Consider the following 15,982-nt stretch of genomic DNA (forward strand, 5'->3'; position numbering starts at 1 on the left):
TAAGTCTCTAAGAAGAATTGAAATCTGCAATAAAAAAAAATTGACCCTGGGCGGTCGCATATGGCGAAAAGAATCGACCCTCAAAGGGTTAGTTTGACTCCAGTTAACTAGATTTTTTTGGTTAATTCGATCCTGACTGAAGGTCCCAGCTGGTGTACACACATTTCTATGCGTCCAAGCGATTGCTACTTCTAAAATTGGCATTCGCTGGAAAATTCGAACTTGACCAGTCCACACGAATGGGCCTGACCCATATGGTGATCCCAATAACAACCTCTTTATTGGAAGCATCAGTTTCAGCAGAGGTTAGGGGACGGTGAATGCATTGAACACAAGTTATCTAATTCTGGCCCACCCTAGGAAGACCTTCAAGCAATAACTGTAGCTCACAATGTCCTATTACGATATTTACCCCGGTCTGACAGGCACCTTTTGTTTCCCAAAGAAATTGGGCCGGAAATCACCTGCACGATTTAATTGGATACGAAATCAAAACCACCATTGCTGCGTTCGTACACTTTACGACTGCACTGCGGCAGAGCTGACTTAATAAAGAAACTGGCCGCCATTCTAAAGAGATCGGGTGAAGGTTTCACTTCTACTTTGGTTAGAAGCTTTAAATCACTTCTAGTTTAGTTTACTACTTCGAAAAAAAAAGAAAGAAAGTTGGCAAGTGTCCGATTCGGAGGCATGTTAAACTTGAGCAAATACCGCCAAATGAATCAACAATCTGTTTTAACATTTCATTCTGCATCTTGCTTAATTCGACCCACCAGATAATCCGATCAATTTCATTAGTCTTGCCAGGGTATAATTGACGGAAGTCAACGGTATCTGTTTCTTTCTGTCACCTTTTCTTACATTGATGGGTTCTTGGCATAGATTGGCCAGCTGTCCTCAATAAAACTGCTAGTTCAACGCGAGCGCTCTGTCCCGTTCCTTCTTGTTTCTTTCCTTACATTCTGTATGAGCTGTAACACTGCTACAAAGAATGCCTCATTTGCGTAATGTTCTACATTGCATCTCCCTGACGGCATAGGCTTACCAGTGGCCTCTCCTTCCTTCTTCCGGGGGCTCATCGGCGGAACGTCGGCCTTGCGCAGGTGTGCCAGGTGCCGCTGCTGGTCGGCCGTCAGCACCGCCTGGAGGCGCGCCAGGTCCCGCACATGGGCCTGCTGAGCCTCCAGGAACCGGTCGTTGGCCATCTGCCACGTGCGCTTCAGGCAGCCATGCTCCCGCTTCTCTCGTTCCAGCAAGTTGCACACTGCAAGTCAAGGTCGTGCAAACAATGAAGAAGAGGTCGACAGCCCGTGCTGAACATCCCCGTAAACCAACAAAAAGAAGCACACCAAAAGCATACAAGTCCCAGCAGCCTTTTACGCTTATACAACTTTGTGGACGTCCCACTCAAGACAAAGTTTTTAAAGTTGTGCCGTATAGTTTCAACGTCTCGAAGCTGTTCAGCAAGCTATGAGGGACAGTGGAGGCGGAGGGCTGCGGATTAACTTCAGCCACATAGATTTCTTTATGTGCAGCCAAAGCACAGAACACAAGCATTTTAGCATTATACTGCCACTGGAATATGGCCACCACAGCCACGTGTCCAACCCCGCAAACTTGTGCTCAGGTGTGCAACACTACATACCCACTAGGCTAACACGGTAGGTACACTCAACACAAAGGTGCCTCGACTGGTGCAGTAGCAGTGCGACTCGCGCTTACGCAGACACGAAATGCTGCACATCTTTTTAAGCCGCTGCAATAAAAGATGTGTTGCGTGTGCACATGTCATATCGGCATGCGGCGTGGCGTTATCGTAATGGTATCAAAGAGGCGATGCCACTAACAAGCTACTTTCAAACAAAAAGTTTTCAAGCCGGGCAAAAGGAGACACTTTTTGCGTGTGCCGGCCACAATGAGGAGATGACAGTAATAAGGAAGAAGGCACTGTAGAATGAGCATGGCACGTTCATATTCCATAAATGCTGTTTTCATTTTATGAATACTGTCCTCGCTTCTGAGGTAAGCTTTTTCTTTTTTTTTTTCCCTCTGGCGTCGGACTTTCAAGGGCAGCTTAGAATTGGGGCCGGCCTAGATTCGAGTAAATACGATAACATTTTTTCTATCTGATTCCAATATATCACTGAAAACCATGTAGAAGTGATCTAAAAAATTTGTTGTATCAGCCAAGGTGGCGAAAAATTTTGCAGAAATCACGGAAGTACACCATCTTCCAAACCACAATACCTCCGAAATGACGCAACCGAGCACCGCCATCTTGGTCTTGTCGGAAAGCGCATTTCCCTGACTTCGCAGTTGCCGCCTCAGCTATCTCCTCCATACAGAAACAGGCACACAAAATGCAAATGCCTGAAGGTCGTGCCGGAGTCTGGAATTGGTTGCACCCACCACGCGACTACAGCGCGGTTCACCATTGGTCTGGCGCTCGCGTCGTCTGCTCGGCTCTTTGCACCTCTCCTGTTGTGCTCAGTTTGTGGAACTGATTTCTTTGTTACCGTTCAACCTATTTTGACCCTATCTCTCTCTCTCTCTCTCTCTTTCTCTTCTTTCTTTTTTTTTAACGGCCTCGGGGTACAGTGTAGCTCGTGGCAGTAGCCCTTTTGTCTTGACTTTTATAAATTTATGATGCGGCTATTTGTTCACCCTGAAAATGTGCTCGATGCGAAGTTAACATAAAAAAATGACACAAAATTTATTGACAAAAAATTGACAAAATGACAAAAAAATTATTGTTACAAAAAAAGAAGTGCAAGACTGTCACGGCCTTCAGCATGCATTTAGCTATGCAGTTAATACTCAATGAGCCTTCCATTGCATTTTTTTAAGCTCCCCAGGCCCTCCAGAAAGTTCCGAGGGACAAAAATTCTGCTCAATAAAATTCAATAACATGTTTTCAAGGCATACCTCTGAAACTTTTATGGAAGTATCGGGAAGACATTCTAAACATATGTGCCAATTTTCATCAACTTTCACGAAGAAATAAGGAAGTTGAATCTCAAAGCCAAGTCCCCCCTTAAGATTAAATTCTGGGGTTTTACAAGCCGAAACTGTGATGCGATTATGAGGCACCCCGTAGCGAGGGACTCAAGATTAATTTTGACCACTTGTGTTCCTCTAACTTAAACCTAAATCAAAGTACATGAACATTCCTGAATTTCACCCCCATCTACATGTGGTCGCCACAACCAGGATCAAACCCGCGACCTTAAGCTGAGCATCACAGTGCCATAGCCACTAAGCTACCGCAGTGAGTGCGATTTTGTCTGTGTATGTTGTGTCAGCTTTGAGGAACAGTTTTAACTATTCATAACTGCACTTCGTAATGCATGCATTTGCAGCTAGCACTTTTTCAGTGAGGCACTTCAAGGAATTCATGCATGCTTTTCATAGGGCAAAACACTAACCCCCGTATTCAGAAATGTAACTTAACTTGAAGCCCATGCTTGACTTGACATAAACCACGCCTGGTGTGAATGCACCCAAGACGCTCATTGCGTTTCCTTTGGTGCACTCACGACAGGCGTCATTTAAATCAAGTCAAACGTGAGCTTCAAGTTAAGATGCATTTATGAATACGGGGGTAAGAGGATGGCAATGTCTTCTCCATGTGACTTTAGTGAATCTGAAGACGATTTTTGAGCCAAGGAAGAATGTGGTACTTCTTCAGTCAATGAACAAACGTCCTAGGAATGAAAGCGCAAAAGAAAGTGACAGCGAGAACCCTAGAGAAGATGATTTCCTGCAGTCATCACCCACAAACGTCATGCTGGCTGGAGAATGTATACTGTACAAGAGCCTTAGAAATAAGGAAACTGCAGTGGAACCTCGTTACTACAAGTGCCATAGTATTAACAAACTTTTGAGATTAACAAACTTTTCGGAAATCCCCTTTTGACTATTTATACACAGTTTCGATGTAAAAATATTTCAGTACTACGAACTTCAGAATACTATACTATTTAGAATAAGTGCCGCTATTCAGTTTCCGTGTCATGTTAACAACACCTCATTATAACGAGCTAATATTCAGAAATCTGGGGACTCTTGGATTTCTGTGTATCTTTCACGGCAGCAGGAACAGTAGGCTAGCAGACAAAGCCCAAGAAGCAGATGCCACAACGCATGGATTCGGAGAACCCCAGACGGTGCTGGAAGAAAAGAAAAAAAACTCAATGCAGAGGTGACCAGTTGCACCGGAGGTGCATCTCTTCCTTCTTTCCCCCTTCTTTCTATGCATGCCTGTTCTTTCCAGCTCCTCTCTGCAGCTGTACCAGCTAGGCACACAGAGAAATGTAACCTCTGTGCTCACAGGGATGTCACACAATCGCACTTTTCGGATGGTGCCATTTATACGCGCTTGCACTTTGGAATAGTTTGGGTGCCCGTTTCGAGCAAAACAGCTGCAGTGTTTACGGCAAGGAATGTGAAAAACAAACAAACAAAAAGAAATGCTTTGCTTTATAGGTTACATGGAGTGTCTTCATGGTCAGTAGTTTTCTCGGCGTAGGGGTCTCTTCTGTGCACACGCCACTCTATATACGGGGGCGCATGACAGCGGAATCTAAAAAACATAACAGCACGGGCCAGGAGTCAACAGCGGCGTTTATGTGGATAGCTCATACAATCACAACTGATAAACTTACAGATTGATCGGCAAAATGGTTCATTTTGGCGCTTTCACTATCACAGAATTTCAGAATAACAAACAATTTGCCGCAGTCCCCTGTAGTTCGTTGTATCGAGACTTCAATATATTTTGACATACGTCCCTTAGTAATCATGAGTTTACATGAATGTGCCTTCTGTGCAGCCTCCAAAAACATGAAATACCATTAGTGGAAGGGCCGCACTTTTTTCCGGAAATTTGACAAGGTGCGGCCGTTATGCGTGACCGAATCTTTTGGTCGAAACAATGCCGGAGCAGGTGGCAACTACTACACAACCCGGATCACCGAATACATATAACATTGCATCAGAGGTCAATGCACAGCTCTCGCCATCTAGTGGGGACACGCAGAAGTGCGCAGCACACGAAAATTCACCGGTGTGCGAATGATGCATTGGGACACCAAATGCTATTGCTTTTCTGATTAACATTTTTTATTTTCTGCGAACTTTGGGCTTTCGAGATGGGGGTGCAGCCCTTATACAAGTCTATACGGTAGCTCCTTACCAGAATGACCACAAAGTAAGCAAAGGCTCATCGAAGGGTTAAACAAACTGCACAGTAACTAAATCATGGTTCTGAACATAACACCACATTAGTTATAAACCTGGTAGGTGGAAAGAATAAGAACCTCATTACATTCAAGCAAACAGGACAACTGCCTGCTTCAGCCCACCTTCCTGAAACTGCTTGCGCAGCTGGTCCATGTCTTCCTGCATGACTGTCTTCTGGGTGTTGAGGACTGCCACGTACATTTCCAAGTCACTGCGGGATGCCTTCTCCGCCTGCAGTCCCTTTAACAAGCTGGTCAACTGAAACATGGTGGTAAGAGAATGCAAGAAAGTTGCATTCAGGCAAAGTTTTCAGCTGTAACAAACACAGCCAACAACAACTTGGTGCGACCAGCTTATGTGCAAATAGATCGCATCTGCTGTTCCAGCTGTTCAAAATGGCATTACCTGGGCAGTCAATCTCAGCAGACTTCATGCTGCTAACAGCTAATATTTTTAGGTGCATCTCTGTAGTCTTTTGAAACAGTGCTTAAAAGAATATTAAATGCAAATGCGGCGTGTAGTCAAACTAAAAGGCTTTTGGGGTTTGTACAGTGCCAGCGGGCAACTTAGCCCCTGAGAAGGCCCCTGATGAAGGTAGCGCATCTCTCGGAGACAGCAGATCACCGACAAAATGGGTGAAGATGCAGTGTCCACACTTCAATGCAGTGCAGTACCTTTGTGCTACACTAGCAATATCAGGGTTCGAGCTCTGCCATGAACCCCAGTGAGTGGGACAGCTGCACCAGACTCTTGTACTCCGACAGTGATGGAAACATGTTTACATATACCTAGTTATTATCTGTGGGTGCTTTATGAATTACAATCAGGACATAATGCAGTATGGTGAGCTGGTTCTTCATTTTTCGCAGTGCCAGTGGTCATGAACTGCCCCCCCCCGCCCCCCCCCCCCATTTACATCATACTCTCACTAACCAAATCTCTGCACTCAGTTAAAACGATGCTTTGGGCATATTTCGCAGAAGTAGTGAGGCACTTTCTCTTTCTTAACGGCTGTCTTTAAAGTACCTTTAGCGAGATCTTGGTGTATTTTTGCTAAATTGAAAATTCGTGCAGCTGCAGTGGCATCGGTGGCTAAACTATAACCCAAAGAAAATGCCTTGTCTATGCTTCCCATCCTTCTTGCGTGGGACGAACAGCTTCTGCAAGAATTAACACAGATGATAGTCACACGTTTCCAAGTACAATGTGTAGAAACTATTACTAAGCAAGTTATATGAATGGGATATTTTGTTGATGAATTCACAGGAAAAGGGAGCTACACATTTTGACAGAAACATCTGTCTAAGTCTAGTTAATCGATTATGAAGTTAATATCCTCCCCCATTGAAAAGTGGGATTTACTAAAAGCAAAATTTCTTGACGGACTCAGCTCCTTTCACGGGAGTTAAACAGTGAAAGCACAGTTGTATCAGAAACGTCGGGTTTGAGACACTAACTTGGTAACTGGCTCGAACAGTGTGAACACAGAACAGAGCAAGAAAAAGGGAGACAACATTGGTAATATTGGCGTGTGTCTAATTTCCCGTCCCATTCTGCACACCGCTTATTAGGTTAGCTGCTTCGCAAACTAGGTGGCATTAAAAATTGTGACAGACCTTGTCATCGAGATGGGAGAGGATTTCGGCAGGCGTGCCACCCCGTACCGCGTCGCCGAGCGTGCCAGAGCCGAGACCGTGGACGAGGCCCGTGAAGGCCGCCTCGTACACATGCAGCTGCTCGTCTGTCGATCGCAGCTTGTCCTTGAGGGCCTTAATCTCCTCTTCCAGGGGCACCACCAGAGACCGAAGCATTTCCGCATCCTCTTGTGCCTGGTACATAACACAGCACAGCATTGCACGGTGCATCTCTAGGAACGCCATTACGCCAGTTGCCAGAACACCCCGTTTTTGCATGCGCAACGCCCTCCAATATTCACGAATCGTGACTGTTACGGGCAAAGTGAGAAAGCGAGCAATTGAGTAGGCATGAATTTCCTTTTCAAGTGCGGCTTCGTGGCAACTTCGAGCAAGTTCAGTAGTAGCTAGGTGGTGCAGTGTCCGGAGCCTCAGAAAGTTGGCCACTAGTGCTGTTATAACCTGTCGTAAGCTTCTAGCGGTTCGTACCACTAGTCGTACAGTGGGCAGTACATGAAATCGTATCGTGTGCGTCGTGCATTAAGTGAGAATGTCACGTGTGCCACAACTATCCGATCCGTCAGACAATGCATTGAAAAATCACTTCTGTGACAGTTTAAACCTGTTGCGGTTCATTTTATATGGCTTCAGTATGCTGCAAAGCAAATCGTATAGATCTTACATGCATGCATTTGGTACTTTACAAACGAATTTTGATTTCGCGCGCGTCTTCACGACAATGCAGAACCACACCTGGATATTGTCCACATGGCTGCAAGACCGCACTGCACTTCAAAAGCAAGCAGCGGCAAACACAGTATAATGGCTCAACATGCAAAACAAGATTGCTTTGGCAATTGCCGGGCAATAATGTCGGGCCGATTTTGTAAATATTGGGATGTAGTATGCAGTCAATTACAAGATTTATGTGCAGTGACATTTTTTATCCCATCTCAGAACATTGCAGTTATATAGGGTCAGGCATGAGGTAATATGGCTACTATTAACAGCAAGAAGAAAAAAAAAGAATGTTCATCAACACCATCTCTGACAGACAATTTCCACAAGCGCTCATAGACATTGCTATGGACCAGCATTTACGATAACAAAGAGGCCAGTGGTGTGAAAACAACACCGCCGCTGACATTTGGAGGCTAGTGTGGGCTGTTGCCTTTTGGCCAAGTGCAGCATAGTCATTTGTAAATATACTTGTATATAGCTTCTAGTCTGCTGATGATTGCAGAACATATTTATTCTCGTGCTGAACATGATGTCGCGATTTCTATTTCTGGCTGAGACAGCCACTTTTCTGTGGAGATGGAATGCAAATCGCCCTTGTATTTAGACTTAAGTGCACATAAAATTTCGGCATGGTTGAAATAACAGGGCCACTCACTACGGCGCCATTCATATTCACAACCCACAACCTACTTTGAGAAGTTAAACTTCACAATTTGTTTTTCAAACTTACCCAAACATAACTTCTACGAAATTGTACAACGGCTTCCGCTGTCATCTCACTTATTTATGTACGCTTATCTCAGTTTTCTCGCACATATTTGAGTTTGGAAGTATGTGCGTACACGTGATTTGTTTTCTCTTGGGCAGAGGTTTGTCTCAGGAGAAATATCCGCTGCTTATTTTCTGTGCCTCATTGCCACGACAAGGGAGCGCACTCTGTTGAACCGCATGCTCGCATGCATATGTGGATACAAAAGAATAACGGCACAAAGGAAAAGACAATGCGCGCACTACGAAGCTTGTTACATGTTCGAGGCAGCGTGTTCTCGAGCAGCATGGAACGGCACCCCAATCTCCTACGGCTCAGTGAGCTGCAATCATCTTTCATTTGCAGAATCATCATTTTGCAGAACATAACATATTTGGTGGAAGCAAATTTAGATGGGCAAGAGAACAGGCAATAAAGCCGCTGCTTATATATGCACTACATAATATATGCACTACATAGCCACTAATTATGCTTGAACAAAGCCATTTCTTAGTTGCACCTAATTACCCAGCTGTGCTTCATTACTATACTCCTGCATCTAACAATGGTGTTCACTCAGAGAAAAGGCATTACAATACTAGAAAAACTGCCAATCAAGCATACTAGGGACACAGCACTGAAAAAATATTGCAACAGTTTCTCTGAACTTCCATAAAAATAAATCAGGACGACTTTGCAGTTTCTGCTCCGTGGCAACATTGTTAAGATCTGTGCTGTTTTAAACAATTATTGTTGCAATTAAACATAAGCATACAAATCACATTAAAACTGAATGCGCTGAAATGGTGCTTTCAAGTAACAAGCCCTCCCAGCACAAACAGTCTTCCTGGGGCAAAAACAATTCCAATTTACCTAACCTGTTGTCACAATCTACATGCTGTCATCTCAAGTTGTAACAGCGTCAGTATCGAAAATATTAAAACAGACCACCTGTAGTCTGTCAACGACAAAGCTCAGCATGCAACAGCATCATAGTGAAGTGTGATGAGAGATTGAATTGAGTCATGTTGCTACTAAGACAAAAATTTGCAAACCAGATAACCACAAATAAGAGGTATGCCTGAAGTTAAAATTATGAAGAAATACAAGCATTGAGCTTCACAGCTCAGGCAATAATGTGTGCTATGAGAAATGCTAAATTAGAATGCCAAAAACTTGGCAAAAAAATAATAAGAAACCCACACACCCACACAAAATAAACAGAGCAAGCAAACAGAAGGCACTGCACCTGCCGAGAAAAGCACCCACTTGCAATGCTGCAACCCAAATAGTTAAGCCTTTTATTCTAGACGGAAAAGAATCAGCACAAGAAAGCTATGGAATAAGCACAAAGCTCGGCATTTCAGGCATGCAGAGCCAATTCGTCAAAATGAAAATGATGAGAGTATTAGACACACTTACGTCCAGCCACAGCTGCCAACAAAAAATAAAAACATGTTCACAGAGCACAATGACTTCTTCATCACCAGTCAACACTTAAAATGTTTGACAAATGGGAGTGAGCAAAACAGAAATGACACTTCTTTAAGGTCACCACTTTCGTCCTAGGTCTATTCTCAGCATAATAAATTATAATAAGCACAAAAGGAATTATGAGAATTACACAAACATTTATCCGTCACAGCAACTTCAAAATACAAACAAAATGAGTTGCCCTCGATATAAATTTTTTGGCTGTGAATGCCAAATTTCACTCTACCATGACTTAGAACTGCAATGCCAAGTAGCAACAGGGCACCGATGTTATGTAATGGAAATTGGCCTGCCACAGTTGCCAAGCCCGTTCAAATAGTTTATGGCACTGTTGCTATGGTTACAATAGCTTCCACATGGCGCAAGTTGGCACGCCGTGTGCTCAGCATGTTGAAGGTGTCGTTTCTACGGTTGTAACATCTTCTACACGGCTGTTGTGATAGTTAGATGACGCTTAAACACAATTAAAATGGCTACAAATGTGACATTATCCTTTTCTTACAGCACTCGCAGTGTGGTGCAAACTCGAATCTTACACTACATTTTTAATCAGCGATGACAGCACCGCTAATCAACGTCATGTCCATAACACGAAGTACATCATGAAATAGCTGCATGCTAATGGTGCCAACCAACAAGCTTCACCAGGCATGCTGCAGGACCCTTTTAAGGGATTTCATAGGCTGCCCTTACGTGCTTCCCTACCACCACCACTGCGCAAGATGCATAAAAGAGCAGGAGGTGCCTCCGAGATGTGTGTCCGCTTACCTTACGCATGCTCTCCTCGAGATTCTCGACGGAGCTGTCGCTGGAAGAGGAAAAGGGGTTAGGACTGAGATTGCCCACTTTCTGCTTTAGGGACTTCGTCACCACCGCCAGCACGCCTTCCCTTTTGTGGGGAGAAGAGGGAGGTGCGAAAAGAGAAGAGGGGAGAAAGTATTGTCAGCAGGAGGACACAAAAGGTGAGGGAGAAAGAAAAAAAGGTTAACAGATGATTGTGAGATGGCGGGAAAAGGAGCATGAAAATGGGGAGTGTAGGGTCCGGGAGCAGATTGCAATCGAGGGAGCAGGGGAAAGAAAAAGGGTGAGCAGATTACCATGATAGGATGAGGAGAGGGGAGCATATAGAAAAGGGAGCGTGGGGAAAGGGGAAGTGATAATGAGAGGATGGTGAGAGGAAAAGGAGAAACAGAGAGAGAGAGAGAGAGAGAGAGAGAAAGGTGAGCATGTGGCCACAAAAGGATGAGAAAAGGGAGACACAGGGAGAAGAGGAGAGACGATGCAGGGGACATGACAAAAGGGCAGCGAGTGGGAACAGGACGAGGAGAAGGAGAAGAGGAGAGAAAATACTGTCAGAAGCTGAGCTCCTCCTCCTCCTCTGTTCCACAAACTATACACAGTGCACACACAAACAGGGCATACAGGTAGCAAAGAGAAGCACAGTGGAATTTTCACCCGCTCCCATGGAGTCTTCCAGTTATCTGTTTTAAGCCATCATAGCAGATAGAGTGAAAATGCCTAGTTTAGAGCATAAGATTTAGATCATATACATTAAGCACCCATATCGTTCATGTATACTGTGTCTAAAACTTCACTTACACTCTGCAATTCTTAACTAATGTACACAGTCGAAACCTGCGTTAATGAAATCCCTAGTCAACGAAATTCTCACTGCAACAAAATATTTTTGGATCCCCAGTAAATGCCCATAGAAGTCAATGCATTTAAAATCTCGCAAAAACAAAACTTTTTTTTTACAGCAATCCCTCATTAAACATATTTTCTAGAATGACAGTTTGCAAATAATCTACTCACCTAACACTAACTGCGTCCGAAAATTGCTCAAATGTAATCATTGTGCCCTTAAATTGCACAAATTACAGCCACAGCGCACTTGCGTGGCTGCGGCCATTATTGTGTTAAAAGTAAAAGCAGTGGAGCTATTAGCAGAGCAGTTGCACCTCACAACAGGCAACAGCAATGATGATGGTGGTGGTGGTTTGCCCATCGCAACGGGTGACTGCGCAGTGTCCAGAGCAAAAATGCAATATTAGTATTTAACTCACAAAAATACAAAAAGAAGACAAGAACCGGAGGAGACCTCGCAGTGGGCACATGTTGTTATAATCCTGTGCACCATCACAACATGTGCTAACGAGGAGCAGAATGCCTGCATGGCATGCTGACTCAATTGCTGAATAACCAAATCGACATAAACGTGCAGGTTTAAGTAACCCCGATGACGCGTTATGCTTTGTGTACTGCCGCACATGGTCCTCTGTATGCTGTGTGGTTGCTGTGTTGTTTGGTGCTCGGTTGCATCAACTGTGTATGCGGTGATGGGACCGACTGCTTTGCCAGCCTGCTGAGTGCCGCCTCTAGCCAAAAAGAGGAAATTTGACGCTACAGGATAAGGCTGTAACTATTGCCCAGGTTGAAAAGGGCACAAAGAAAATGGAGACCACCAACGAATTTGGAACTGGGTGCAGCTCAATGTCTACCATTTTGATGACGCATCGTCTGCTGCTGAATCTCCAGCTCAAGCGTAGCACCAACACGGACGTGTTTGTGGCACTTGAGATGGTGGCCGCCGCATGAGTTGTGTTCAGCCATGATAGAAACTTGTTTTAAACATGCCGGCTTCATTGCCAGTCAGCAGGCATCATGCGCTGATCCAGCGGCACTGGAAGGAGATTTGCATGAAGGCGCATTCTATGATTGTGCTGACGGCGCAGTGCCGACGTCAACGCATGGGGTGAACTTCATGCCATGCAAACGGTGTTCCAAATGGCCTCAGCGTCGACAAGTTGATTCGCGCGGATGAAGACGTCGTGCACAAAGAGATGACCGATGAGGCCATCATAGTAACGTGTGCAAAGCTGACACCGCCGCCGACCACCAACAACCAAATCACGAGGAGAGAACGAACCCATGGGATTTATTGAACGCCTTCGACGAAATTCGTTCATTTTTTTTGGCGAGCACGATAACCACCTGACCTGGAATTCTAGTGCGAATTCAGAGCTGTCAAATTGCTGCAAGGCAAGGCTAGGCAAAGTAAGCTTACCAACTTTTGGCAATAAATTTGTTTTGCAAGCCAATTTCCTGCCTTCTCTGCTCATTCTCACGCTGAAAAAATGCCTGCAAAAGCGAAATTTTTTGCTTTCCCCTGCAATTTTGTTATTGTGGCTTTCGACTATGCTGAATATATTGCACCCACTCCTTTTGTTACTTGTATTTTATCCTTTTATTACGACTGTATTGAATATATTGCACCCACTATTTTATTACCTTAAATGCCCCTATGGGCTATGGTGCATTCAAGGTAATAAAATGAAATAAAGTGAAACCCCATGCATGTATACCATATTCGATTATAATAAGCGAGAAGGAAGGGGGTTAACTGAGGGGCCCACTTGCAGCAAGTTGTTTTTTCATCCACTTTCATTTCCATTAATTTATCATATCTTTATTTCGTTTATTAAGCACAAGTAATTTCCCCTATGTTGTCGTTGGTGTCAGTGCTTGTTGACTTCTTATGATATATCTGATTATAAGGTGGTCATGATTAAAGATAAGGGTGCCAGTTGGGGACCAGAGAAATATAACTGAAGTAGGCACATTAATATAAAGAGACAGAGTAGCCGATGGACAGCAGAGATTGCCTGAAATAATGAATAATTAAAAGCTCTTAGAATAATCGATGTGAGTTACAGTTAAACCTCAGCATAGCGAAGTCGGTAAAATCGGCAATTTGCTTCATTATATTGAAATTTAATTCTATTGAAATTTGACCTTTTACACAAATAAGTATAGCTGCCAATTAATTTTTCTTACAAGAAAATGGGCCGCAGAATTTTCCCTATTATCAGGAAATTGAAGAAAGTAAACTTGGATGAGAAAGCAATTCATTTTGATGAATTTGGGAGTCGGCGACAAATGATACGGTTTCATGCCGCATCGACGGTATCTTCACATTGGCAGTACGAATTAAGCGAAGCCAGCCACGCTTTCGCGTGCGCTCCACCCTCGTGGCTGACAGCATCAGCCGCACTGGGACAACGCTATCATGAAAAGCGCTGGCAATGGGGAGCGAATACTTTGTCTGCCTCTCGCTCCAGCAGGTCACCTAAACTTGAGATTATGCAACTCCCATGCTAAACACGCGGTAGGACAGCTTACATGGTGCCACGCCGCCTCAGCACACGCACTCTTTGCACACGCGACAGATTAACTCTAAAGCAGGGTCTGCGGCAGCATATGCGCTCAGTTCCACTTACAGTCATGCACAGCCACAGCCAAGACGTGCCCGAACTTTACCCCCCCCCCCCTCCCTCTCTTGTGCTTGATCGCGTTACCGCAACCTTGCTCTCCTCCAAACCTTTCCCTTTGCTCGTGGAGGAAGGTGGCACTCACGAAGCCACCATGGATGTGATCGTTGTTCGAAACATAAGTTCAGTTTGCATTTAGTTTCACCTCACGCAATAGGCCTGGGCCACGCCAAGTCATCAGCAACGCCCGTTTCGAACAACAATATTAGAATGCGTCCCATCTTTCTTGTCTCACCCTTGCACACTTTCACTCGCACCTAAAGCACACGGTGCGCGGGGCGCGATAGGATCTTATCGCAGTTGCTTTATATGGAACATGATGAGACTCCACTTCGGCGGTCACTCTTTTCGCACGGCACATGATTTGAGAGTTGAGTTTGCAAGCAGCCATTTGTAATTTTTTTGCTTGTAGTCTGTCACTTAGTGTATTGCGAAGTCTAGTCATGTAGTAGTTTAATGTGCTATGCTATATTTTCAGTTATATTTTCTTTACAACAATCATTATACATGTGATAACGGCACACAAGTCCTTCAGCAGCTTTTTCTTTATTTTCCACAACTGTACCTTTCTTTGGAACCATTAATTTAGCGGAAATTATTTATTCAGCAGCTATATATACTGTATTCTTGGAAGGCTTACTTGCAGTCCCGCTCTGACCATGTCCAGTGGCTATTTGGGCAGTTTTCTTTAATCACAATAATATGTCTAAAACTGATGCTAATTGTCACGATACTGAGCTGTCTTTCTTTTTTACTAGTCAGTACAAGCGTGGTACCTAAGCATACCACCTTGTGTGTTTCTACTTTAAATATATACGTCTGTACTTAACTGTTCGATATTCAATTCGATATTCAACGCTTGCTACTTGTATTCGATTCGTATTCGAAAAAAATTTATATTCACCCACGTCTAACAGAGTCAACAACCGATTTTCCGGATGCCCAATTTTTCAACCATGCCCGATAATTCGAACGCCTTCGCGGTGCCACCAAGTACTCCATAAAGTCAATGTACAAGAACACCTAAAATTTCAGACGCAAAAACCATTCCTCAACCGACTGCTATGATGGCAGGTCCGAAACGGCATTATCGAAGCCAGAGCCACCGCCATTTTGATTATCTCGCCGCCTCGTACAGGCACTCTCACATGCAGATTAGCTGGCTGCCGTAGCCATCACCCCAGCAACGCTATGCCTACATGCTTCAATGTTCTCTACCAAGCTTCTTGCTGTTTGGTGCTGTGTTATTTTGCCGCTGTCAGCAATGGCACTGACTCCACATTAGTAATCCTCACCAATAGCTTCGAAGCTCGGAAAGCATGCCGCGTTGCATGATGCCAGTTCCTGAAAGTCAGCTTCGCCACAATACAGCGATGTTACTCGGTGAAGCACATGCTAAATTTGCGGTGAAGCATACAAAGAGTGCGAAGGGGGCAATGGACACGGGACACAGTATGTATTCCTTAATAATACATGCATGCACCCGCCGTCTCTTGTCACAGTGCAAGCACTGATACACTTAAGTGTACTGGCAGGCCTTCAGACATTTTCACACTGCTCAATTTTTCATACGTTTTCGCAGCCCCGAAGGAAACCGAAAAATCAAACGTTGACTATAATAACTAATTATGTAATTAGGCAAAGTAGATAAAGTAGTCTGACTTGCTCCACGCAACGGCAAACACTACCTTGGTTCAGTCCAGCTACATGGCTACTGCATATTTTTTTTTTCATTCTTGCACAGATTGCGTGGGGCATCCAGTATTTCAGCATTAGGCGTCATATTAGCCCCC

At 44.3% G+C, this 15,982-nt stretch overlaps 1 protein-coding gene across 5 annotated transcripts in view; it reads right to left on the reverse strand.

Moving 5' to 3' along the window:
* Nucleotides 1-15,982, reverse strand: part of LOC142575621 (rab GTPase-binding effector protein 1-like) — a 59,559-nt gene that overhangs the window by 36,507 nt on the left and 7,070 nt on the right. For 4 of the 5 annotated variants that reach the window (XM_075685128.1, XM_075685130.1, XM_075685133.1 and 1 more), the window contains exons 4-7: nucleotides 10,627-10,747; nucleotides 6,858-7,070; nucleotides 5,364-5,499; nucleotides 1,046-1,264 (exon numbers count right to left, since the gene is read on the reverse strand). In XM_075685128.1, the coding sequence (XP_075541243.1) occupies nucleotides 1,046-1,264; nucleotides 5,364-5,499; nucleotides 6,858-7,070; nucleotides 10,627-10,747 (689 nt within the window). The remainder of the gene's footprint in view (nucleotides 1-1,045; nucleotides 1,265-5,363; nucleotides 5,500-6,857; nucleotides 7,071-10,626; nucleotides 10,748-15,982) is intronic. The other variant, XM_075685131.1, reaches the window with a different exon arrangement.

This window comes from Dermacentor variabilis, chromosome 3, assembly GCF_050947875.1.
Source record: "Dermacentor variabilis isolate Ectoservices chromosome 3, ASM5094787v1, whole genome shotgun sequence".
NCBI classification, from domain to species: domain Eukaryota; kingdom Metazoa; phylum Arthropoda; class Arachnida; order Ixodida; family Ixodidae; genus Dermacentor; species Dermacentor variabilis.